Consider the following 27,508-nt stretch of genomic DNA (forward strand, 5'->3'; position numbering starts at 1 on the left):
GGACATGAGGACACACTCCTTTTAGTGGCTGTCTCTCATTATCTCTTCTTTCCTGCCACATTTGGATCTGGAATGTCCCTCAAAGACCCATGTGTTAAAGGCTTGGTCCCCAGGGTGGTGCTGTTGGGAGGTGGTAGAACCTTTAGGAGATGGGGCCTAATGGTAGGAAATTAAATCACTGGGATGTGACCTTGAAGGGAATATTGGGACCCTGGCTCCTTTCTATCCTGCTGCTACTTTCCAGCTGCCATGAGGAGAACAGCTTCCTCCACAGCTTACTCCTGGCTGTGATCTTCTGCCTCAAAATGACAGGACCAACTGAGCATGGTCTGAAATCTCTGAAACCATGAGCCCAAATAAAGCTTTCCTCCGTATAAGTTCACTATCTCTGGTATTTTGTTACAGTAATGGAAAACTGACTAACTTCTTCTCTGGGCTTCTTTTCCTTTCCACTTTATTTTCCTTCATCCATTTTTTCTCATTTCCTGAGCTCCCTCCATATTTTTGTTCATGAATTGTCCTATGAAGTCTCTTATGGCGATTCAATTTGAAGAAATAGGACAATATTTTAAAGGAGTATAAAGGAATAGGTGAAAGAAACTCCTGTTCATCATCATCATGATCCAAGTAATAATGTAGGATGAGAAGAAAAGGCTGAATCATTCAGCAGGAGGAATAGGAAGAGTTCAAAGCCTATTGATTCAGGGTCTAGGAATTCAGAAATATTGATAAATTAATTGACTGTATTTTAATGTTCTTTAAACCAAGGCTTGACTGAGCAGATAAATAGTACAAGTTGTTTGGCCTCTTAATCATTCATTCTCTTTTCTGTATCCTGAGTGAATCCTTCTAATTGACTGATTTGTTCTTTGATTGTGCCCAATCTGGAGTTTGGCCTGTCCTTTGCATTTAAGTCAATCATTTTTATTTGAGCATTTGTTTTTCTTTTTACAAATTATTTTTAATATTATTTATTGTGGTAAAATGCACATTATATAACATTAGCCATTTAAAAGTATAAATTCAATGACATTTAATATAGCCATAATGCTGTGTACCATTGCTACTGTCTGGTTTCATACACCCCAAAAGGTAATGCCATACCCATTAACAGTCAACTTTTCATTCTCTCCTGTCCCTAGCCCCTGGCAACCAGTAATCTGCTTTCAGTTACTGGATTTACCTGTTTCTTACATTTCATATAAATGGAACTATACTCTGTGGCCTTTTATGTCTGGCTTCTTTCACTTAGCATAATGTGTTTAAAGTTCTTACATGTTATAGCATGTATCAGTACCTCATTTCTTTCTTTTCTTAAAAATGTATTTTTACTGCAATCTGTACACGTGGTAAAAATGGGAGTTCATAACCCACTTGAATCAAATGTATGAAATATGATATGTCAAGAGCATTGTAATGTTTTGAACAATAATAAAAAATGTTTTTTTAGTTGTAGATGGACACAATATTTTTATTTATTTATTTATTTTATATGTGGTGCTGAGTATTGAACCCAGGGCCTCACGCATGCAAGGTGAGCGCTCTACCACTGAGCTACAACCCCAGCCCCCTCATTTCTTTTTAATGAATAACATTCCATGCATAATTATATCACATTTCATTCATTCATTTATGGTTATTTGGGTGTTTTTACCTTTTGGCTATTTTGAATAATGCTGCTGGAACATTTATAAACATTTTGTTTGAATACCTGGTTTTGATTCTTTTGGGTATATATTTAGGAGTGAAATTGCTGGATCATGTGGTTTAGATACTACCAAGCTGTTCTACAGTGGCTGACCCATTTTATGTTCCTACCAACAATGTGTGAGGAGTTCAATTTTCTGTATTCATGCCAACACCTATTATTTTTTTTAAATTATAGGCATCCTAATGGGTAAGGAGTAGTACATCTTTGTGGTTTTAATTGCATTTTTCTAATGATGATTGATATGAGCATTTTTTCATGTGCTTGTCAGTCATTTGTATATCTTCTTTTTCCCCCTCTTGTATCAGTTTATTTATTTATTTATTTAATTTTTAAATTTTATTTTTTAGTTGTAGCTGGATGCAATAACTTGTTTTTTTTTTTTTTTTTTTTTTTTTTTTTTTTTTTTTTTTTTTAAATATTTACTTTTTAGTTGTAGGTGGACACATATCTTTATTTCATTTTTATGTGGTGCTGAGGTTTGAACCCAGTACCTCACGTGTGCTAGGTGAGCAGTCTACCACTGAGCCACAACCCCAGCTCCAATACCTTGATTTTATTTACTTATTTTTATGTGGTGCTAAGGATAGAATCCAGGGCCTTGCACATTCTAGGCGAGCACTCTACCACTGAGCCATGAACCCAGCCCTCAATTTATTTTTAAAAAAAGTTAATAAACTTTTAAAAGTAGTTTTAGGTTATAGAAAAATTGAACAAAAATTATAGAGTTCCTGTATATCTCCCCATGCCCCCTTTTCATCTTGCATTGGTTTGATAAAATTGTTAAACAATTGATGAGCTAAAATGATACATTAACCAAAGTCCATTATTTACATTGGAGCTCACTCTTGGTGCCATACATTCTCCAGTTTGGACAAATGTATAATGACATATATCTACCATTGCAGTAACATACAGAATAGTTCCATTGCCCTAAAAGATCCTCTGTGAGCCACCTTGGCCCCTCCTGTATTTCTTCTTTGGAGAAATGTTTATTCAAGTCCTTTGTTCATTTTTAAATTGTGTGTTGTTTCTTTTTGTTGTGGAATTGTAATAGTAATTTTTTTTTTTTTTTTGTACAAGGGATTAAACCCAGGGGCACTTAACCACTAAGTCACATCCCAGCCCTTTTTATATTTATTTTGAAACAGGCTCTTGCTGAGTTGCTTAGGGCCTCCCTAAATTGCTGAGATTGGCTTTGAACTCACAATCCTTCTACCTCAGCCTCCACTAAGATTACAGGCATGCACCACCACGCCCAACCTGTAATAGTGATTTATGTATTCCAAATATTAGAACTCTGTCAGATATATGATTTGCAAATATTCTCTTCCTCTCTATGGGTTGTCTTTTCACTTCCTTGATAGTATTCTTTATTGCTCAAAAGTTTCTAATTTTGATGAAATCTGGTTTATTTTTTCCTTTTGATGCTTAGATATTTTTGGTGTTATGTCTAAGACCCTTGCCAAATTACAATGTCTTGAAGATGAACCCTATGTTTTCTTCACAAAGTTATAGTTTTAACTCTTACATTAAGGTCTTTGACCCATTTTGAGTTAACTTTATATATGGTGTGAGGTAAGGATTTAGCTTCACTATGGGGGATGTATCTATCCAGTTATCCCATCACCATTTGTTGAAAAGTCTATCACCACTCAGTAATGGTTTTTGTACCCTTATCAAAAATCAAGTGATCAAATATATGTATGGATATATTTCTGGACTTTCAATTCTGTTTCATTATTCTATATGTCTGCCCATATACCAGTACCACACTATTGGGGATTTCTCCAAATTTTTTCTTCTAATCAATGTGAATAGATGATATGATCAGGTAGTTCAAACATCAAAATGATATTAAAAGGTCCTCATTAGGAAGTTTTACTGTTCCTTTTGTCCCTGTCCAATCTGTTTCCCTTGCTTTAATACTTTTTTCTATCCACCCAGTGTTTTTATGCAAATGTGAGCAGATATAAGTATATATATCTCTTTTAATGCAGAAGATAATATATAATATGCTGTTTTACATCTTGCGTTTCACAGTATGTCCTAGAGATTCTTTCCACCATATCAGTTAATAGAGACTTCCTCATATCTCTTCTTTTTTAGCAGCTGTGGAGTGTTTATGGCAGGAACATAGCCTAGCTTACTTAATACTTGCTTTGTTGGACTCTGGGTTGTTTTTAATTTCTGTCTCTTAAAAAAAAGTGATGCCTGTCTTGTTCCAGTTTTTAGAGGGAATGCCTTTAATTTTTCTCCATAGAATGATGTTGGCCTGAGACTTAGCATAGATAGATAGCCTTTACGATGTTGAGATATATTCCTGTTATTCCTAGTTTTTCTAGTGTTTTGAACATGAAGGGGTGCTGTATTTTGTCAAATGCTTCTTCTGCATCTATTGAGATGATCATATGATTCTTATCTGTAAGTCTATTGATGTGATGAATCACATTTATTGATTTCCGTATGTTGAACCAACCTTGCACCCCTGAGATGAATCCCACTTGATCATGGTGCACAATCTTTTTGCTATGTTTTTGTATTTGATCTGCCAAAATTTTATTGAGAATTTTTTGCATCTATGTTCTTTAGAGATACTTGTCTGAAGTTTTCTTTCTTTGATGTTTCTTTGCCTGGTTTTGGAATCAGGGTGATATTGGCCTCATAGAATGAGTTTGGAAGTGCTGCCCTTTTCTAGGATGGTGAATTGTGATGGACATCATTATCCAAGGTACATGTGTGAAGACCCGAATTGGTGTGAACATACTTTATATACAATTAGAAGTATGCAAAATTTTGCTGTATATGTGTAACAAGAATTATAATGCATTCTGCTGTCATTTATTTAAAAAAAATAAAAAAACCCCATTGATGCACTGAATAAATTTATACATACACCACTTCATGTGTGGATACACCTGTAGGACAAATTCTTGGAAATGGGATTAATAGATAGTGCTAGGTAGGTGTTGTTCCTTTTGGCAGTGTGTGAGACTGTCCTACTCCTCCTAACTTTGTCAACAGTGTGCATTGTGAACTAGGGATTGATCCCAGGGTCTAACAGACCTCTTGTTGCAGAGTGTGGTTGAACATTTTTAAGATATTGGAGTGTTTTGTATTTCTTTTTCCATCAGCTGTTCTTGTGCTTTGTCCATTTTTCTACTGATATTTGTTAGGTTCTTTATTTCTGCGAGCTTTTTATATATGTTGAATTGCAAGTGTTTTTCACCATTTTATTGTTTGTCCTTTGGCTTTGCTTAAGGGCTTGTTTGCTGGTCAGAAAATTTTGATCCTTTAGTAGTTGATAATCAAGTTTTTGAAATGTCTTCTGGATTTTGAATTTTAGTTTCCTATTATGCATACCTATGATATTTTTTACTCAAAAGTTATAAAGAAATTAAGCCATTTTCCCCCTAGTGCTTTTATACTTTCATTTAAAAATTTTAAATCTTCAGTCTCTTTGGAGTTTATTCTGTATAAATGTTCAGCATGGATTCAATATTTCTCTCTCTTTTTTTCCCCCAGATGTTTACTACATGGTTTCCCAAGCCATTTATTGTAAATACCATCTTTACCTGTGCTAATTTGAGATTCTGGCTTTATCTCATGTTAAATTCTTACATGTATTTATGAACATTTACATTGTGTTTCTTTTCTGTTCTTTTTCTCTGTGTATATGCTGAAGACAAACTATTTTTGATACTGAGTTGCTTTACTATTGTTTTCATAGCAAATAAAGTGAACTCTCCCACATTACTCTTTAGATTTTTCCTAACTATTCTTAAGTATTTATTTTTCTAGATGAATTTTAAAACCAGCTTATCTACTTTTATTATGTTATTTTTTTATGTTATTTTTTTATGTTATTTTTATTTGGAATGCCTTATGTTCATAGATGCATAAATTCTATGTTCCATGTTGCTAATCCTGTTCTAGCATATTCTCTTACAAAGTTTATTTAAGGTTTGTTGGCCTTGGTTGGCCGAACTCCAGCCCTGGTTAATACAGTTCTCTGTCTGCTCTGCATCTGCATCTGCACCTGTACAGTTGAATGTGGCTGAAGAAAACATCATCACCAACTAGTCTCAAGTTGTGACCATGCCCTGCAATTACGGCACTGCCGAGGAATTGTAATACACTGACCTGTTCATTCATTCTGCTCTTCCTTGTGCCTGTTCTCTCTCCTCAAACTACCAGTACCCCATCTCTCATTTTCTCCCTTCGCTATTGACTGTATTTATTTCCCTGAGAAAACTGGAAGAGAACTTCCAAAAGTTCCCCCAACTCTACCTGCCAGCATATGCCCAGGACTCACCCAGTGGCTGACCCTTGTACTGCACATCAAAACTGGGATATCTTTCCCTTTTTCCTGAGTCAGTTGTTGTTCTTCTCCTGTGTTGTTCCCTTTTACTTGTAAACATGCTGTTCATTTTCCAGTTTAGGGATACCCTCTCAGAGTCCCACCTTTCCTTCTAGCTCTTCCCCATGCTCTGCTCCAGTGCACCACAGGCTTTGTAAACTGTCAGTCTCTAATTCTTATTCTCTCAGAAATTCACTCCAACCAGTCTTTGCTCTGCTCTTCCCCCAGAACTGCCCTTGAACAGGGCTCTGGCCCTTCTCTTTGTTGAGTCAGTTTTTTGGTCTTCAGCTCATTGGTCCCACCAGCGGGATTTGATCTGTTACTTCCTCCTTCCTTGAAAAAATATCTTCATTGGACTTCAAAGACTCCACACTCCACTTCTTTCATGTACTTCACTGATAGCTTCTTTTCAGTCTCCATGCCCCTGATAACAGTGTCTCTTCTACCTCTTCCTTCTTCTGCCTCCTCCTCTTCTTTCTCTCTCTTCTTTCTGTCCTATTCATCTTTCTTATCCTTCTGTGCTGGGGATGGAACCCAGGGCCTTGCACATGCTAGGCAGGTATTCTACCAATGAGCTACACCCTGACACACCCCACCCCCATCGCCTGCCACCCTTATCTTTTTAACTTTGGAGGACTCAGTTCTTTGACTTTTCCTCATTTACACTCAGTCTGTGGTGATCTTGTCCAGTCTTTTGGCTTTGAAGATCATCTGCATGTCATGACTTCAAACTTTTTCTTTCTAGGCTGGATTCCCATACCCACACTCGGACCCATCTTCCTGGCTACCTCCACTTGGGCATTGAAGAGATCTCTCAAATTTAGCATGTCTTACACTGAACTCATGTTCTTATTTCCTGACCTAGACCATGACATCTGTGGGCTTCTCCATCTCAGTTGGTGGTCATGCCAGTGGCTTAGTGGCTTAGGCAAAACAAAACTAAAGCCAAAATGAAATAGAACAAAAACCTACTTTCAATTGAACCAACTAAAATGTTGGCTGGCTGGAACATTTTTGGTAAGTATTTATATTTCAAACTTTTTATCTGGAAATCATTTAGACTTATAGAAAAGTCACGCACATAGAATACTTTAATCTAGCTTCCCTTGGTAACATCTTACACAGTTATCAAAGCCAGGGCAATAACATTGATAACTCATTAGGACTGAACTTATTATGACTTAATATGGGTTTTGCTCATATCCTTTTTCTGGCCCAGGATTGAATCCAGAATTCCATATTGCATTTGGTTGATACATCTCTTTAGTCTTCCCCAATATGTGATGGTTCCCCAGTCTTAGTCTTTCCTACCAAATTCCTTTTGATGAGTTACTTAATTTTTCAATTCCTTGTAGAATACCTTTCAGTGTGCAGCTGCCAGGTGTCTTCTCATGATTGGGTTGGGGTTATGCATTTTGGGCAGGGACGCTGCAAAAGTAATCTTGTGCTCTTCTTAGGGCACTATATCAGGGGGTACATGATGTCCACGTGTCTCATTATTTCATATGTTTCTCCCTGTCAAGTTACTGTTGTCCTCTCTGTAGTTGGTAAATGTTTTGTATGGAGATGCTTTGAGACTATACACATATCTTGTAATTCTACACCCTGTCACCCATTCTGATAGTCTCCACTCATGGTCTTCGCAACAGTTTTGAGATATTTGTTTAACCAGCCCCATTAAAAAAGTATTGCTTTTTAAAAATTTTGTTCTTTTTAGTTATACATACAGTAAAGTATATTTTGACGTATTATACATACACAGAGTATAACTTATTCTAATTAGGATCCCATTGTTGTGGTTGACAATGATGTGGTATTTCACTGGTTGTGTATTCATATATGTACATAGGAAAGTTATGTCTGATTTATTCTACTGTATTTCCTATTCCCATTCCCCCTTTCCTTCATTCCCCTTTGTCTAATCCAATGAATTTCTATTCTTTCCTTCTCCCCCCTCTCTTATTGTGTGTTAGCATCTGCATATCAGAAAGAACATTTGGCCTTTGGTTTTTGGCGATTGGCTTATTTCACTTAGCATGATAGTCTTCAGTTCCATCCATTTACTGGCAAATATCATAATTTCGTTCTTCCTTATGGCTGAGTAATATCCCATTGTGTATATATACCACATTTTCTTTAATCGTTCATCTGTTGAGAGGTACCTAGGTTGGTTCCATAGCTTCGCTATTGTGAATTGAGCTGCTATATACATTGATGTGGCTGTGTCACTGTAGTATGCTGATTTTAAGTCCTTTGGGTATATACAGGAGTGGAATAACTGGGTCAAGATGGTTCCATTCCAAGTTTTCTGAGGAATCTCCATATTGCTTTCCAGAGTGGTTGCACCAATTTGCAGTCCCACCAGCAATGTATGAGTGTACCTTTTCCCCCACATCCAACAAAAAATGTTTTGCTTTGCTGCTTTGGGAGATGAGGAAGATTGTTCAGGATACTTTATCTGCATGTGACTCTAGGAAAAAGAGGTTCCTATGTGGTCATTTTAAAGTTAAAGAAATGGCTTTCCCATGCTCTTTAAGTAAGAGCTTTATTTTTAAAGAGGAATGGAAGTTGATTTTTTTCCCAGACTTTTTTTTTCCTCTAAGGGTTAACTTACTGAATATATTTCCTGATCATCAGCATGCTGATTAAACCTTTATTGGCTATGGCATATGCCTGTAAGAGATTTCTCAAGTGTTCATGTAGAACTTTTGCCTGTGTATTCAAAGGAGAAATTGAAATTGGCCTGCACTTTTTTCCCCTATATTCATGTCCAATGGTAGGGCAATACTAGCCATGTAGAATAAATTAGAAAGCTTGTAATCTTTTTCTATTGTCTGGACCAATTTAAATGACACAAGAATTATTTGTACTAATAGAACTTTTTTTCTTTTTTTGATACTGGGGATTGAACTCAGGGCCACTGGACCACTGAGCCACACCCCCAGCCCTATTTTGTATTTTACTTAGAAACAGGGTCTCACTGGGTTGCTTAGTGCCTTGCTTTTGCTGAGGCTGGCTTTGAATTTACGATCCTCCTGCCTCAGCCTCCCAAGCTGCTAGGATTATAGGTGTGCGCCACCGCTCCTGGCTCTAATAGAACTTTTTAGTAAAACCCTGAGGATTGGACTTCCTTGGCTATTGTGTTGGTCAGTTTTCTAGCACCCCTCAAATTCTTTTGTCCATAGTCTACATCCCATCTGGATTTCAAGTTTACTTGAAGATAATTTATAGATTTTTTTTTAAAGAGAGAGAAAGAGAGAGAGAGAGAGAGAATTTTTAATATTTATTTTTTAGTTTTCGGCGGACACAACATCTTTGTTTGTATGTGGTGCTGAGGATCGAACCCGGGCCGCACGCATGCCAGGCGAGCGCGCTACCGCTTGAGCCACATTCCCAGCCCAATTTATAGATTTTTAAAAAATGATTTAGAAAGATCTCTATATCTAGAATCATATCTCTTTCTTATTGTAGTTTAGTTGCATTTTCTTCCCCCCAAAGGATTTTATATTTTTTCAGAAAACTAGCTCTTTAGTTAATTCATTAAGTCTAGTTATTTATTTATTTTTTTTTGCATTCTTAGTTCATTGTTTTGCTTTGGTCTTCACTCTTTGATTTCATCATCTTCACTTTCTCTTGTGTGGTTTATTTGATTTCTTTTTCTAGTTCCTTATTTCATTTAGTGTTCTAATAAATGAACTTGTGATCCCAAACTTCAGTGTTTTGCATGATTCCTCTTCCCCAAGTCTGGTCCATCAGCAGATCCTCTCAGCCTCCCCTTTGACACACATGCAGAATCTGGGAACAGGATGCCACTTCTGCTGCAGGCACCCAGCCCAAGCTGTCATTGTTTCTCATCTGAATGATTCTGACAGCCTGTTCCTGGGTGTCCTGCCTCCAGCTGGGTCTTCCTTCAAGCTGTGCCCAATACTGCAGCCTGAGTGAGCCACCTCCCCACAGAAGTTTATGCTGCAGTGGTAACATACTTTTAAGATGGGAACGATTTTAAGGATCATTGTCTCAACAGTAATGACTAGAACAACTGTGTATGTGTGTGTGTGTGTGTGTGTGTTTGTGTGTAGAGGGGGGTGCAGTGAAGAGAGTTCTGTGCCTTTCTGAGGACTGTGGCTCTCCTCCTGGATGGGAATAGGAGCAGGTGGAAGGTAGTTCTGAGCAGAGGCTCACTCTGGCTGTGGTGGTTCCCTGCTCAGGGGAGGGTTGTCATTTTAGTCTTCCCAGTCCACCTTGAAACTTCTCTGGGGTTGCTTCTGCTGTATGTTTTTTGCCTCCAGAAGCTCTGACCTGGGTCAAAACCCTGCTGTGAAGCCCCTCAAGGCCACTTTGCTCCTACGGTGAGGATGTGTTCCTTAGGCCATTTTCCGTGCTGCCTCCAGCCACTCTGCCCAGCCCAGCCCAGCCCCGCAGTGGTTCTGCAGTGAGGTTAAGTAATATATCTTAATACAGTGGAATAATAAGATATGTGAGAAGCTCATCAAATGACAGTAACATGGATGTGCACTGAATTTGAATGTAGATCCTTTCCTGTTGTCATAGTCCCAGGGAGAAATTACAGGCCAAGGTTAAATTCTGTATCTTAATCAAGTCCAGAGGAATTTAAGTCTGAAATCAAATCCTATGACCTGGTGAACTCAGAAGCCACCTCCCTTATTGGTTGGTTGGTTAGTTGGCTGGCTTGTTTCTTTCTTTCTTTCGCTGGGGATTGAATTCAGGGACTCTTTTCTATTGAGCTACATACCCTGCATTTAAAAAAAAAAGATATTTTATTCTGAAATGGTCTTATTAAGTTGCTGAGGGTCTCACTAATTTGCTGAGGCTGGCCTTGAACTTGCAATCCTCCTGCCTCAGCCTCCCGAGTCACTGGGATTACAGTCATGCACCACTGCCCCTGACCCTACCTGGTTTCTTATTTGGCTGCTCTTGATGGAGAGCTTAGTCAAGTCTGGGTTTATTCAGCAGTTGTGTCTAAGCTGTGTCACACAAATATCCTTGTAGGTCCTTTGGAGCCTCATACACTGCAGTATCCCTGCACAGGTTCCTTTGTGTCTCCATTAGAAGACCAGGCCGACTTTAGCCTCCTACAAAGATACCTGAGGCACAGTAATGCCAGGCCCAGGCAAGCTAGAGATGCCTGAGCAAAGCCTGATGGTCAGAGAAAACCTTGCCTTGAATCTCCATTTATGCAAGAATTATGCTGCCTTGATGGTCCTGAATTCAAGACCTCAGAATTTAAGCTTAGTTGGGAATTTTATCTCTTGGTTGAAGGTAAATTTTGGTCCTAGGTCTTTCCCATTCAAATATTTGTTTCTGTTAGTGCACCTTGTTTTTAGTTCTTAGGTTTGGGATTGAGGTTGGCTCCTTGAGACAGGTACCCTTGGTCTCCTGTGATTAGGCATTTTTGGTATTGGGCCACAGGGCCTGTCCCTTCCCCAGTACCTTGATGTTCCAGGCCAGGACCATCAAGGTAGCATAATTCTGCCCTGTGGTGGTATCTCCCTCAAATGGTTGAACCTCTGTGGAGCCAAGCAGACCATGTAACAGATCGAGTTGGTATTCTTGGCTATCAAAAATACTCATGTAGCTTTGGGATTTTGAATTGGTGAATATTCATGGTGTGTGGAAAAGCATGATACACATTGTAATCTGAGTCACACAAAATGGGATGTTGCGTATGTATATGAATGACCTGGAGGGATACATCTACCTAAGCTGCTTATAATTGGATGACTTTGTTCTTTGCTTTTTTCCTTTTATGCACATAATAAATTAAAATAAAAGCTATTCTAAAAGCTGGTGGGGGGTGGGGGAAGATGAGGAGACCAGAGTCTGGGGAGAAGCCACAAAATTCCAGGATCGCAATTCCAGACCCCTCCAGGACCATATGGAATGGAATTGGACCGTGGTTCTCCTGCTGTCCACCTAGTGGGGTGTTCACATTCTGAGAAACTTAGCTGTCAATGCCTAAAGGGTCTATAATGTTCCCATTTGCTGCCAGATTTGATCTTCCCAGTTGAGTCTCTGAGGAACATATTTTCTAGGGACTCTGGTCTCTGCTGAATCCTGCAGAGCCTTTGCCTCTTCCTTCCAGGCCCCTTGGAGCTGGCATCTGCCACTGTGATGGGATCTCTGTCCCTGTGTGGTACACTGGCATTGGCCACATCCTCTGGGAATGCCAAGGAGCACGCCTGTCTCCATAAAAGGAGCTCTGATTGAGGACAGAGCCGTCTCAGAGGCCAGCAGCCCACAGGGTCACTCCCACATTCTCTGGGTTAATCCTGCATGTCCACATCAAGTTCCTGCTGCTGGGTGGTGACCCTAGCATGGCCAAGGACTTATTTTGAGCTCCCTGCCAATGCCACTCCTTTGCTTGATTTCTTCATGTCCCCGGCCTGTGTATCCAGTATTGGGGTTTCCAGTAGTAACCCCTTCTTCCCTGCTCAGGTTCAGCGTGTACAAGACACATTGAAAACAGAACAGAGACGAAGCCTGGGTGGTGAGGTGCCTCCTTGGTAGTTAAGAGCTGCTTTTAAGGGATGTGTTCAGATAGGCTAACCCGAGTCTCCTTGTTCCCTAACAGTCCTCGGAGGTAGGCTGAGCCCTAGCAGGTCATGCCCTTGCTCTGGAGAGAAAATGGGCTTGATTGCAACTGGGCCAAGAAGCAACAGTGCACCCCTTTAATTTTTCCCATTTTTCTTCAGTAGCATGCTTGTTTTACTATAGTTTTTTTGTGCTGTCCCCAGTTGCCCAAGTGCCACCAGGGACAGTGGTAGGTGTGATGATAATAGTGACTGAGACTTCCTACATGCTCACTGTACTCTTACATTCACCTCCTAACTGCCCCAGGATGATTGTCCTGCTGTTGTCCTGGAATAAACAAAACCAGGGAGAGGAGGTTTGTGGGTCTTTTTGGAGAGCGGGGAAAGCCAGTCTGGCATTGTCCAAACGGGCGAGGGCACTAGCCTTTGCAGGTAAGTGGTGAATCCTGTAGTGAGGTGCCACCTTCCAGCTGGGGAGCTGGGGTGCTGGGGGTGTGCTCAGACAGCTGTTGCTGGAGACCAGCCTGTGGCTGCTAGGACCCCAGCTGGGAGTCTTCCTGCCTGAAACATGTGGCATAAATGTGTTTGACATGTGATTATCCTGCAGCCCTGGGTGGAACCCTGAGACTTGTATTTAAGAACAACTTGATTATATCATTGAAGGAGCCCAGATGTAGTTTAGTAGCTATGTTTTTGTCTTTTACTTTAAAAAATATATTTATTTTCTCTGGCCAGTCTAATTTTTCTTGGAGACTTTACCCTTTGATCTGGACTGGAAAAAAATGTTACCGGTTTAAGGCCTCTTAAAACATGTCTTTGGATTTATTGTGTGTACAAATGGAAATTCAGATAATAGTTCTGTAGTTAACTGAAGAAAAACAGGAAAAGAAAATAAATTTCTTGCTACTTGAAATGATAAACACCGTGAAGCATTGCCGTATATCCTGGCAACAGAAATTCAAGGTCGGAAATAATTCCTTTCCTCCTGAGTCTGCCTTCAGCCTCCCTAAGGAGTGCAGCGGCTGAAATTTGCCACTAATTGTAGCCATAATTTTAGCATGCAATTAAACACATGATTTCCTTCCCAGCTGATGTCTTTTTAGCTAATCTGACATGGGTAAAACAAAAGCTCTGCTAGTTTGAATGGCCATTTTAATCTGATAGGAGGTCACGAAAAGTCATCAGTATTTGGGCACATTTGGCTCCCTGGAAGGAACTGGAGTAATTTTGCATATAAAAGTGGTGACAGCTTGGGTGCTTCTAGTACAATTTACAGTACTACTTACTTACTGTGGGCCCAAGAAGACCAAGAATTGATGTGCCCACTTTGTTAAGTCACTCTGAGATTAAGGATCATTGGAGAGAGGAAACTAGGTGGGAAAGAATCAGTGGTGAAAATTGTGGGGTTGTGGTAGGAGCAGAAGCTTCAGAGGTTACTGAGTTTGAGGTTGGGTCTGGTATCTGAGAAACCCCAGGGCATGAGGTCAGCCTGAATCCAGCAGGCCTGAGAGCAGAGCGGCTGTCCATGGTTGGAGGTGGAGGGGCCTTACTAGATAGGGTGCTAAGATTACCTCCCAAAGTGGTCAGGCCAGTTTACCCTCCTGCCTTGTTACATGCTGTTGCCCCCATTCTTCTCTCCCTTGGTGTTACCAGACCTTTATTTTCTTGCCAAGTCTTTTGGGATGTGGAAGCTTTTGCTGTTTAAACTTGCCTTTCCCTCATTCGGGGGCCAGCCATCTTGTGCTGTGTTGACTGGCTGGTGCTACGGCTCAGGTTTCAGATTCCATTGACATAGATGTGCTCTGTAGATAGGGTAGCCTTGGATCTCCATCTCTAAAACTATTTGAATTGTTCTTTCAGATGGCAAGTTTGGTGCCTATATGCAGGTACACATTCAGAATGATGGGCCTGTGACCATAGAACTGGAATCCCCTGCTCCTGGCGCTGCTACCTCTGACCCAAAGCAGGTAAGCCTGAAGTTAGGGGCCTAGGTCAGTCTCCTGGGTACCAGTAACATGTCTTGGCTTTGATTTAGACTTGGGAACAGTCCTCAGTCTTAAGTTGGACGAAGTATTTTGTCACTGTTTATTTATTTATATATTTCAACCCCATCACTATTTATTTATTTATATATTTATGTATATATTTATTTATTTAATTTTTTGGTACTGAGGAATGAGCCCAGGGGTGCTTAACCATTGAGCCACATCCCCACCCCTTTTTAATATTTTATTTAAAGACAGGGTCTTGCTGAGTTGCTAAGTGCCTGGCTAAGTTGCTGAGGTTGGCTTTGAACTTGTGATCCTCCTGCATCAGCCTTCCGAGATGCTGAGGTTACAGGTGTGTGCCACCGTACCTGGCTCTCATATTTATTTTAATACCTATCTTCCCAAGAATTCATGTTTGCATTGTTAACTCCTGAGATGTGGTCGGCTGGGACAACACAAAAAAATGTCCTTAGTTCTTCCTCTGGGATGTTCCTGGGCTAAGTGCCATGACATCTGCTTGCCACTGGGTGGCAGCAGAGCCACAGCTCTGGCAGATTCACCCATTCAGAATAGTTACATGGAGCAGGTTCTGTGCCAGGAATGGGTGGATGTGCCACCCAAGGTTCTTTGTAAATCCTCATTTTTCTAAAGCAGTGTATGACCCACATTTCAGCAAAAGCGTAATTAAGATAGAGAAAGGAAATGCGAAATAGTCCTTGCAATCTGTATGGTTTTGTTGTGTGCAACACATTTTCAAAAGCTTTAATTAATGCACTCATTTGATAGAGATGTGTGGCTCTGGTGGGCAGAGAAGTAGGAACCAAAGGGTTGTTCCTGTTCTTCCTTCTTTGCTTCCCTTGTGCCTTGCCAGGATGTTGTGCAATGATGCTGTCATGTGGGAGAAACATGGTAGAAATTCGTGGCTCTGATTGGTACAAAGACATATTTTTAAGGGGACTAGAACCTTTCTTTTCTGTTACCGACACTTTGTATTGACAAAGAAATGTCTATCAATGACTGATGGAGTAGTGCTAGACTTCCAAGGTGGTGACTGAGGGTCTTGGAATTATTAATAGCATTTAAAAAATCACAAATGAAAACAATCCACATGAATATGTAAGCTTTTCATTTTGAAATAATTTGAGGCTTGCAGAAAGTTGGAAAAAAAACCAATTTCACATATTATTTATTTATTTTTTTAGTTGTAGCAGACATAATACCTTTATTTCTTTATTTTATTTATTTTTATGTGGTGCTGAGGATCGAACCCAGTGCCTCACACATGCCAGGCAGGTGCTCTGCTACTGAGCCACAACCCAGCCCAAGTTCCATATATTCTTTACCCAGCTTCCCTTAGTTTCAAAGTCTTTCATAAATGTAGTAGAATGATAGTCATCGAAATTAACATTGATTCATTTGAAATTTACTAGGTTTCTTTTTTTAAAAATTTTTTGTAGTTGTAGATGGACAATATGCCTTTATTTTACTAATTTATTATTATTATTTTTTTAATGCAATGCTAAGGATAGAACCCAGTGCCTCACACATGCTAGGCAAGTGGTCTGACACTGAGCCCAAGCCCCAGTCCTTCACTAGGTTTCTTTAACTGTCCTTTTTCTGTTCTAGGATAATGCAAAATTCCATGTGGCAATTAGTTGTCATTTCTCCTTTCTCTTTTCCCATCTGTGACGGTTGCTTGGCCTTTCTTTGTGTTTCAAAACTTTGACACTTTTCAAGAGTGCTGGCCTTTTATTTTGTAGAATGTGTCCCCATTTGGGTTTTCTGTGATTACATTGAGGTGTTGTGCATTTTGGGAGGAATATCAAATAGCACAAAAGTGATCTTGTGTCTTTAGTGCATCATATCAGGAGGCACATGCCGCAAATGAACTACTGCTGAATGTTTGGTCCTGTGATTATGCATGAAGACTCTGAGTCCTAAAACTGACAGTTTGTTTATTGGGGGGAGCAGGGGAGGCTGCTTTGTTTTTGCATAGTACATCTTTTATAGGGCAGTGTGAGGTTAAGACTTAACTATGGCATTACATATTGAAAACAACCAACTTGTTTGCTAGTACTAAGAAAACATTTTCCCCAGTAGACAAAATAGGATATGTTCTCATAAAATGCCAGGAAACATACACCTAAAGTACGTGCAGGAAGTACAGTTGGGCCTTATTTTTCTCCTTAATTGGGGTCGTCGTGTCCTGCAAGAATTAACCTAGCATGAGGAGTTATTGCCATCCTGCCGTGTTCAGCATTCCAGCCTCCTTGGCTTTAGCTAATAAACAGGAACTCTGCATTAAGATTCTTCAGGGCACATTCTCTGTGACTTCAGGAGATCAGGCCCCAACAGTACATGATGTTGATTTGTTTTATTACAGGTGATGTTAATCTTAATACCTGGTTAAGGTGGAGTCTGTCAGATTTCTCCATCGTACATGAATTTTGACCTTCTCCACCTTGTCTGTACTTTTGCTCATCATGGCAGATAGCTCTTTCCGCTTTTCAGAAAAAGAAGCCAGTGGGTGGCATTGACCCTGCTTCTCTATCACCTCCTCCCACTGTAGTAGTAGAGCTTCCCTTCCTGTGTTGAGGCCAGCCTCTTCCCCTGGGCCAGAGTAGTGCAAAATGAAAGTGAGTCCCCTTATACAAAAGTTACCAAGATTTTTAAGATGGTTTCCTTTGTACCACTTGATCCAAGTAGCAACCTGTTTTTTCTTTCCTATTTTTAAAAAGAAATTCCTTTATTTTTTAAAAATGGGGCTTTATTTTGTTCATTTATTTATATGTGGTGCTGAGAATCGAACCCAATGCCTCACACATGCCAGGCAAATGCTCTGCCACTGAGCCACAACCCCAGCTCTGCAACCTGTTTTTTCTTATCCTTCATATTGATATTCCTTTGGAACTTAGAGAAAAATTCCTTCTTTTAATTAAGGATTATAAACTTTGTGGTATTTTGAGAAATAAGGCAATGTGACTGAAGAAATTAAAAAAAAAATTCAAGATGGTGATAGCAGAGCATTAAACCAAGGGACTCCTGTGCATATTGGGCCCTGTGTGACAACTGCAAGGGCATGTACCCTATGGAGCCAGACTGGCCTGGACTTGGAGCCTGTCCAGTCTACCTTCAGCAGAGTTGCATAAGCCCTCTGACATCTCTCAGACAAGTCAGTCAGTCTCTCTCACTCATCCATCTTATTCCCATTGGGTTTTTCTTTTTTCCCTCTCTCCAGTACTGGGCTGGAACTCAGGGACTTGCATAAGCTAGGAAAGTACTCTACCACTGAACTACACCCCTGGCCCTTTTTATTTTTGAGATAGGGTCTTGCTAAGTTTTCCAGACTGGTCTTGAACTTGTGATTCTCCTGTCTCAACCTCCTGAATAGCTGACAATACAGGTATATGTCACCCTGACTGGCTCTAGAAAAATTTTAGTTAGTCAAACATTTTGTTTTTCATTCTAAATATTTTTCTGGAAATGCTAGTTATACATTAAACTTTTGGGATATTAAAATTTCTTTAAATTATTACCCTTATTTTCTTATTTAGGTTAAAGATGCAGTTATCTTTGATAATAAATTTGGAGATGTAATGTACTACATGAGGATTGTAGTCAATATCATATTGTACACTGGAAGTTTGTTATGAGAATAGATTTTAAGTATTCTCGAGACTCAGAAAAAAAAGGTACCTATGCAAGATTATGAATAAATAATTTAATTAACTATACTTTATTATGTATACCAAAACATCATGTTTTACATCTGAGATGTGTATATAATAAAAACCCAAACAACTCTAAAAATAGAAAACAAATCCAAATAGGCACGTCCAAACTTCTAAAATGCTGTGTTGACTTATTAAGTTAAAAACTACTTTTAGGTGCTTCTGAATCCTATAGTGGGGTCTCTGTTCAAATGTACCAATTGTCCAATTTTAGTTATTTTAATACATTTTCTGACCTGAAATTTGCACAGGTCTCTGTCCTCCAGCTCTCCAGTAGGTGGCAGCAAGCAGGCATAGAAGAGGCCTTGGTGACTGGTGCTGGCCTCTGCTTATGGTTTTCTTTTCCTTTTCAATAGAGGGGCTTCCCTTTACAGGAAATAGCTATTTGGCTTGCTTTTGTGTTGATAGGAAGAGAACAGCCAAATTCGTTTTACTGATAGATAAACATGTGTTTCTATCAACCAAGCTTTTAATTCTAAGTGTTTTATTTCCCTATTATATTATGAACGGTTCAATTGCATTACAGAAAAATGGTTCTTTTGGCAAGTTTCTACATTACAGAAAAATGGTTCTTTTGGCCAGATGTTTTTTAAATATAGGCTTTTAAAACCGTCTGCACAGGGCTGGGGATGTGGCTCAAGCGGTAGCGTGCTCGCCTGGCATGCGTGTGGCCCGGGTTCGATCCTCAGCACCACATACAAACAAAGATGTTGTGTCCGCCGAGAACTAAAAAATAAATATTAAAAAAAAAAAAAAAAAAAAAAAACCGTCTGCACAAATGAACACTATATAGATGTGTGTTTGTATTTGTATGCCTGTATGGATGTGTGTTTGTGTATATATGCATCAGGTGTCTTTCTGTGATATGATGGTATGCTGGGCACCATAAGAGAGAGGAAAAAAAATGCTGCCGCCCAGTTCTTGCTTTTGGGAATAGATTTAGGGCAATATAAACCTGAAAGGCCAGTAATGGTGAACGGCATATCAATGCAAGACAATTTAGGGAATGTCACAGTGCCATGCAGTTGAGGCTTTTCCTTCAAATGCTTTTTGATGACGATTTAGGTTCCTTCCTATCATTTACCAAGGCCCCAGGAACCCGGCATCTGTGGCTGTCCTGTTTCTGACATCTTTCACTCCATCTTCTGTACCTTCTCTTGCCTCCTCTCCAATCTGAGAACAGGTCAAGCAAGTCTTTTCTTTGTCTGGCTCTTGTCTCAGTTCTAGTGTTTCCCCCTCAGAGGAGATTCTCTGACCCTCTCAGTCCCAAGGGTGCTTCCCCAGTCACTGTCATGCTGCCTTGGTAGTTTATTTCACAGACTTCACACTATCTGTTATCATCTTTCTTCCTTGCTTCTCATTTGTCCACACCACTCCTAAACTTACGCTCCCTGCATCTTATTCACTGCCGTGCCTTGGGAAGTGTTCCTGGGAGAGTGGTGTTTGATGAGGAATGGTGCCTTGCAGGTGGTGGCTGTGCTGTCTGAGAAAGTTTGGAGTTCTGAGAAGGCTGATGCCACTGCTGTTGTGCTGAGCTGGGAAGGCCTCCCAGGGGCCTAGAGATTTTAGCTGACCTTTAGGAGGAAAAGAAGAGAGGATTTTCAGTAATTGTTCTTAAACTTGTACTTCAAACAGGGGCAGATTCTTATTTTGAGAGTCTTCGAGCTTTGCCAATGAGTGATGCAGCTATTGTGGTGAAGAATGGGCTGGTAAAGGTGGTTTGCCTGCCTTAACCATGTAGTTAAGGCATGGAACTGGCCATGTAGTGTGTGCATGTTTTCCATGACTACATCAGCAGCATGCCTGTTGCATTTATAGGCTGCTGTGTGGGTCCCATGATATGTTCTGACAGTGAGAAAGAGTTGGAAGAAGAGCATTATGTTCTTGCTCTGAAGGACATATTTCCAAAAGGAATGTGTAGAAGTAGTAGCAGAACTGCCAGACAGAAGCTCTTTTCTGTGTTGCATTTTTGTGAAAGAACACCATTCCAGCAGGAACCTCCTGATTATTACCTAGTGTGTGATTGCTGGTGTGAGTAGGTGGGTAGATACTGGAAGATTTAACAACCTAGTCCATTCCTACTATTAACTTATTCTTGCTCTTGTTTTAATCCTAAGTGGCCTTCCTCTGAACAGGAGCTATTTTCTTGGGCCTCACATGATTGGGGTTGCATGTATGTGAGAGCAAATGGGAGTTTCTCTTAGTGAGGAGGGGTGTTTAGTAATTGGGTAGGCCTAGGGTCTACATACTTGATCATGTTGCCATTAATTATTTTTGTTCTCTGTATATTGAGTGAACTTGAAAGCCTAACTATATAGAAATACTGAAAAGAGCTGAAAAAATGAACTTTCAAATACACATCTTTAAGTTAACTCACATGTTTATTGGCAAATCACTGGGATGAGTTGAGTGAAAAACGGTGCCTTTGATTTTGTGAAGCTTCTGATTTTATGCTTTTCTGAATATCACCACTGCTTTGCCTATAATCTTTTTCTGTATGCTTGTCTTCTCAGCAAGCATCTATCTCTGTGACTGGACCCTGTGTGCAGACTGAGCCATTCATAGGTCCTGTAGGGCCTGAGGGAGATGAGTGGGGCAGAGCAGGGAATGGGGAAAGAGCACCATTAAGTTTCATTTGTTTATAATATGCACTGTGCAGTCCAGGAGATGACACTGAGGACAGACAAGGACACAGGTGGCTTCTGTGGGAAATCCCCATTGCAGGTGCCCAGATGCGCTCTCCACGGCTGCATGTTTCAGCTTGAGGGATAGATTTAATGAAGTGTGCTAAGTACAAGGAAAAATTATGTTAATGCCAGTCTCCTCATAGACATTTGTTTAAATGTACGTATGTATTCCGTTTTTTACTCTTTTTTAATACTCAAACTGTAGATTCTAGTTCCCTGATTTTGGTTGACTTTAGCTTCAGTGATTATGTTGCCTAAACCAGGCCCTAGTAGTTGGCTTGCCACGGAACTGTGTTTGCAAGTCTGGTTGCCAAAATAGCACTCAGATTCTGTTATTTACTCCAATCATATGGGTTCATTTTGTCAGATTAATTCATCAAATAAAAGTGGGGGACATAGTGGTAGAGCACTTGCCTAGTGTGTGCAAGGCCCTGGGCTTAATCTTCAGTACTACAAAACACAACAAAGCAAAAGTTGACTAAGACTCTTGGCTTGTTTTTACTGAAGTGTTACTAAAACAAAAAAAGGGGAACCTATTAGTTACTTCTTCATTATAAGTTTTGTTGTTTAGTCTTGGTTGTGGTGTCAAAGTGGATATGCTGATTTTGGGGACACCTGGCCAGACCTCTTACCTGTATGGAATCACACCTCTTTCTGATCCATTCCATCTGAATGTCTGCTTTCCTGTGAGTTATAAAATCAGCACAGTACTCCTGGGAGGGGTGGGCATAGAGGGTAAGTGCGCTCCTGGCCTCCCTCAGCCCTGTCCACTGCCACTGATAATCAGAATCTGTACCCATGCCTTGTCAGTGCTTGGGGGAAGGCCTGCCCCATGCATTAATATCTGACTGGTAGAAAAGGCAGGAACCTAGTAGACATTTTCAAGCAGGCTGGCTTCTTCCTAGTTGGACACTGCCCAGGAATTGTTTTTTATTTGAACTTTTTAATTTGTTTCCATATAGACAGATATCCTGTTAGTCCACTGTAGACTTAAAAAGAAACCTTTCCAGGGTGTGTGTGTGTGTGTGTGTGTGTATCTATCTGCTTGAGGACCCACAGATTGATCAATCAACTGACTTTCATCTTACCTTCTTATAATCCATAGCATATATTAATGAAATTGCAAAAATTTACAAGAGTTTGTTCCTTCCTATGGGAACTTGGCTGATCCATTTGAAACTATGATGTACTTCTTTTCTGCCAAAACATTTCTAAATTCACCAGAACTAAACAGATGTTTCAGCACATTAATGGGTACAAGTCACTTAATGTTTAATTAGGCACCTAAAGTTTAAGGGCTTTATTTGTGTCTCTCTCTCTCTCTCTCTCTCTCTCTCTCTCTCTCTATATATATATATATATATATATATATATATATGTATATATATATATGTATGTTTTGGGCAGATTCTTATTTTAATTTTTAAATTTCATTTGTGGATATGTTTTTTAAAAAAGTCAAACTCCTTCCTTTACTGATTTGACTTGCCAAAGATTAACAGCATCCTTTTTATTCCCAAGGGAGGGAGGTAAAGTTTATCCTTCCTTGGGATTTTTACATTGAGCACAGCAATAATTTATTACAGACACTCAAGATTTTAATTAGGAATTCTTAGCTTTTTAGGTAATTTGTCAGGAGCTTCATAGTCTTTAAGTAATTATAGAAAATGTTGCCATTCAGTGGTGTTTTGTAGAAAACCTCATTCAAATATCTGCATCAGTAATGGAGAGAGAAAAATGGTCTGGAAGTTATAGAAATTTAAAAAATGCAGTTTTTGCTATAATTATTTTAAAGGTCTGCCCAATAGATAAAACACTTTGACTATGCAGAGGTGTTTGCCAAAATTCTAGGATTTAGCTGCAGTCTAATGACTGAAAAGGCATTTATCTTTTTAAGTTTAGTTATATCTTTTAAGAGGATGTTAGGATGGGCAAGTGGGGTGCTAATTGGAGCAAGTGGGCTTTTAGGGGTTCAGGAAATGCCTTGAGCTCATTGTGTTTTTGTGTGAGAGAGATCGAGGGGGGGCGGGGGTAGGGAGGAGAGAGAGAGAGAGAGAGAGAGAGAGCACGAACCTTTTTCTGTCATGTTTGCCAATACCCCCCACCCCAAGTGCAGATGCTGGTGAGCTGGGGGCTGCTGTAGGCTGGGATTACATATTACTCCCTCTCCATCAAAGTCACTAGGAGCTGTAGTAGTATTCCTCAAGGGGTGGATTGAAACCCCTAGCATTTAACCACCCACGGTGCTTGTTAACATGTGGATTCCTGGGCCCACCCAGGTTTTCTGAACCAGAGTTGCAGGAATATCTGGATGTGGAGTGCAGAAGAGTAACAGATTTATGTTTGTAACCAGGTCTCTGTGTGCTCTGTTAAACACAGTGAATTTTGAGAACTGCTGGATCAGAGGACATCTGATGTTGCCATTTTTATCTACTCTAGGCATTAGTTTCTTCTGGACCACCCTCCCCTCCCCATTGCCATATGTCTAAAAATACTTTGCAACCTGTGCTTCTGCAGCTGCCAGGAAACAAGATGGCTGGGCTTCATTACTGAGGTCACATGTGAAACTATTCTCATTTATCAGCGCCCCTCCAGATCTCCTAACTGCTCTCCTCCCCAATACATGCAATGATGAAAATGTCCCCAGAGCATGGTGCATTCTCGACACAATTACAGATGTGTCAGGAAAAAGCCAATAGAACAGCAGCAGTTCAATACATTAGTGAATGATGACTGACCACTCTGCTGAGTGACATTGAAGCATGTGCCAATGGAATAACTTGTTTCTTAAGAGCCCAACATATGGATTTCTCAATGGCCAAGCTAATTGTAGTGGTGGAGCCTCTTAAGACTTTTAGTTGAAGAGTAACTTATAGTTCTCTTCGCTTTTGGCGTACTGGGCATGGAATGCCTCATTCATGCTGATATATTAATCAGATGACAATAAAAACCCAATGATGATCAATGTCTTAGCATGGAGATTGCAATTTAATAAAATGTATGAACGTTGAGGCTCCCATAAGCAGTTGTCTGATAATTTACTTTTGAACCCATATTGGACATTGTTAAAGGTTCATTTTGTGTGGTGTGTTATTACCTATAAAGTTCATGGCAAAAACTTTCTACAGTGAATTGTAGACTAGTTTCCTGAAGATTATTTATTATTTCTTGAATAAGCATCATGATTTTTTTCTCCTTGGAGTTTCTGTTCATCCACCTGAAATGAGCTCCTTCCCTATCTCTCTCTGTTGACATCTTCCCTGTCTTTTAACAGCATTTCATTCACAGCGCCTACTTACTCAGTGTCCATCCAGGTGTAACCTCCTAGCCGTTGAGTCTCCACTGCAGGGCTGTGTCACAGATGCCCTAGAGGTAGGGCTCTTGAATAAAAGCCCATGATATCCATCAGATAGTTTACTTGTTTATTCATGTACTATCCATCCACCCCATGTCCAACAGGCTGTCTACTCATCCCTCTGTCCACTCAGTTACCCACCACCTATGCATCCTTCATCCAACAGGTACTATTGGGTGCTTGCTCAGTGCTGGTCTAGCACTGAACCAAAGACATGCCCTCATGGAGCTTATGTACTAATCGGGAAACATACAAAAACAAGTATCATGCAAAATTGTGATTAATATTAAGAAATAAAACAGGACTAGATGTACAGAATGGTGTTGGGGTAGAGGCTACTTCAGATACATGCACTGGGGAAGGGAGCCAGTGACATACTTGAAGAAGAATGTGTTCCAGCAAGCTCAGAGTCTGGGTGATCTGTGGAAGGAGGGCCACAAGCCTTTTAATTTGTTTCCATATAAATAATAGTTTTGCAGACTTAGAAAGAAGCCTTTCTTTCCAGGGTGGTATATGTGTGTGTGTGTGTGTGTGTAAATATACAGATATAGTTATTGTGACAAGGAGGGGTTAAGAAATGAGGCCAGAGCTGTGACCTGGGCTTGATGGAGCAAGATTTCAGAGGCCAGACAGGATAAGGAGTTTTGATTCTGTTGCTGGTGGTTTGGAGATTTATTAGAACATGAGAGCTCTGACATGTGCCTGCAGAGATGGCTGAGACCAGATTGTAGTTTAGACTTAGGAAGGGTGGGATGTGTGGTGTCAGGATGGGTGGCAGGGACGGCATTGAGGGGTTCCTGCAGCAGGTGGGTGAGAAGTGGAGAGATTCTGGGTATATTTTGGAGGCTTTTAATCCCTCTGGTGTTCTGTCGCTCACAATGGAGCTATTCCAAAAATGACTTATGTTTGATTTCTGTCATTCTGTGACTTGAGCAATAGGGCAGAATGTGAAGTCTAACCTCCTACAGCTTGCTACAAGAAAGACCCCATTTTGCCTCTACAGCCAGTGTGATGGAGGGATTCCATGGCATAAATGTCAGACATTGAATGAGATCAGATATTGAAATCAAGGGGTGTAATTTTTGTCCCTGGATTGGAAGCCCAGGCACAAAGTAGAAACCTCTCAGGGTTTAAAAAAAATGCAAAAAAGTTCCAGGGACATAGACTGTCTCCCTGAGGTTAGCATGAATCTAGATATTTAACTATTACCCAGTTTTCTACCCCCACAAAGGGGGGGGGGAAACCCAAATGAAATGAAATGGAAAAAAAAAAACCCAAACAAAACAACCCCCCCCAACCAACTTTAATTATAAAAGGATATTGTAAAAAACTCAACAAACAGCATTTATATTGAATTTGATTTATGTATACTATTTTAGCTAACATTGTAAGGAAAATTTCTAAATTTAAATCAGGAGCTTGTTAGAGAAAAAAAGACTTATTTTTGGAAAAGTATGTTCCCTGGTGTTCATTGATCTCGGAAATTATGGGACGTAATTGTCAGAAGAGACACAGCAGCTCCAGAGGCAGAGCGGAAGTGAAAGTCCAGGACTGGAGGAGCTTGTCTTGCTGAGAACTCCCACATGCTTCCTGCTGGTCGCAGGTCCAGAGTCTCATGGTAGCACTTCCTACCTGATTCCACCATCTTAGTTCTTTTTTTTTGGTCAATGTTAGCACTTCTGTGGAGATTCTTCACATGAACTGTATTCCTTTGACTACTTTCCTTAAAATGTGCAGTCAATTTCTTTTTCTATTTTTAATCATGAAAGTGAAGCCCGGGAGCCTCAATTTCTCTGTAATGGAAAGATCTAACTTTGTGGCCTTGTTTCCATTTTCCAGGCCTCCTTCACATCAGGAATATGAAACCCATCATCTCCCTCAGGCAGTGGTTCCATTCAGGAATTGCATTGCTGTTTGACTGCAGAAGGAGGGCAAAGGCTATTATTAACCGTTGGTGTCATTGTTAGGTCACGAAACCTTCAGGGGATAAGCACAATTTCTATAAAATTTTATTTCAAAATCCAGACTAGATCTGGCCCTGTGCTCTGTGGATTCTTTTTTTTTTTCCCTCTCCAATTTCATTTTGTTCCTTCACCCCCTTTATTTTCCCTAGGGAAGAGTCTCTTATTATTATATTATTATTATTTTTAAAAAATTGCACGCAAGCAAGCATGTATTACCTGGAAAGTACCAATTTAGAAATGTTATTTTTAAATAGTAAGCTTTTATAGTATTCCTGGGTAGAAAGGCATTTTTACAGAAACAGTTCTTTTCCTGTCTTTTATTTTTCTCATGAGCGCCCATAAAAGAGCATTTTATATCATTTTTTGTTACACATTATATATAAAATCAGTATTCTTTAAAAAAGTTTAGAAGTTTAAGATGTACTAAAAATACTTTTGCCTATAATTTGTCATTCTCAGAGGGAGCACATTGATTAAGTGCTATCTATTTCCTTTCAGACTTAATAAAACATATTTTGACAAAATATGTACAATATAAAGTTCACCATATTAACCATTGAAAGTATACAGTTCAGAGTCATTAGAATATTCATATTATTGTACAACCGTTAGCCCATCCTTCTACAGAACTCTTTTTATATTGCAAAACTGAAACAATCTATTATTAAACAGTACTTTCCCATTTTTTCTTCCCTCCAGTTCCTAAAAATCACCATTTGTTTTTGAATTTGGTTACTCTGTCACATGAATGAAATCATAATATTTGCCCTTTTGTAACTGTGTTTTTTTCATTTAGCATAATGTCTTCAAGATTCATCCATGTCAAACATTATGTTCATAGCAGGTGTCAGAGTTTCCTTCTTTTTAAGGCAGAATAATAGTCCATTCTATATATGTACCATGTGTATTCATTCATTTATCCATGGATTTTTGGATCATTTCTATTTCTTAGCTATTGTGAATAGTGCTCCTATGAACATTGACATATCTCTTCAAGACCTTTTGATTCCTAGAAATGGAATTGCTGAATCATCTCTCTCTTCCTCCCCCATATATATTTTTGTTGTTCTATATACATAAAATTTAGTTGTTCTAGGAACAGACATAATATTTTCCACAATGTCTAGACCATTTTACATTCCCATCAGCAAGGCACAGAGTTCT

General features: G+C 39.7%; 1 protein-coding gene across 2 annotated transcripts in view; it reads left to right on the top strand.

Annotated features, from left to right (window-relative positions):
- Dtd1 (D-aminoacyl-tRNA deacylase 1) overlaps positions 1-27,508 on the top strand; it is a 195,097-nt gene that overhangs the window by 25,983 nt on the left and 141,606 nt on the right. For both annotated transcript variants that reach the window (XM_046434867.2, XM_046434860.2), the window contains exon 4: positions 14,480-14,586. In XM_046434867.2, coding sequence (XP_046290823.1) covers positions 14,480-14,586 — 107 coding nt within the window. The remainder of the gene's footprint in view (positions 1-14,479; positions 14,587-27,508) is intronic.

The sequence above is a fragment of the Marmota monax genome, unplaced genomic scaffold (assembly GCF_021218885.2).
Source record: "Marmota monax isolate L192 unplaced genomic scaffold, Marmota_monax_Labrador192_F-V1.1 WCK01_AAM20220418_F8-fsc00005, whole genome shotgun sequence".
In the NCBI taxonomy this organism is placed as follows: Eukaryota; Metazoa; Chordata; class Mammalia; order Rodentia; family Sciuridae; genus Marmota; species Marmota monax.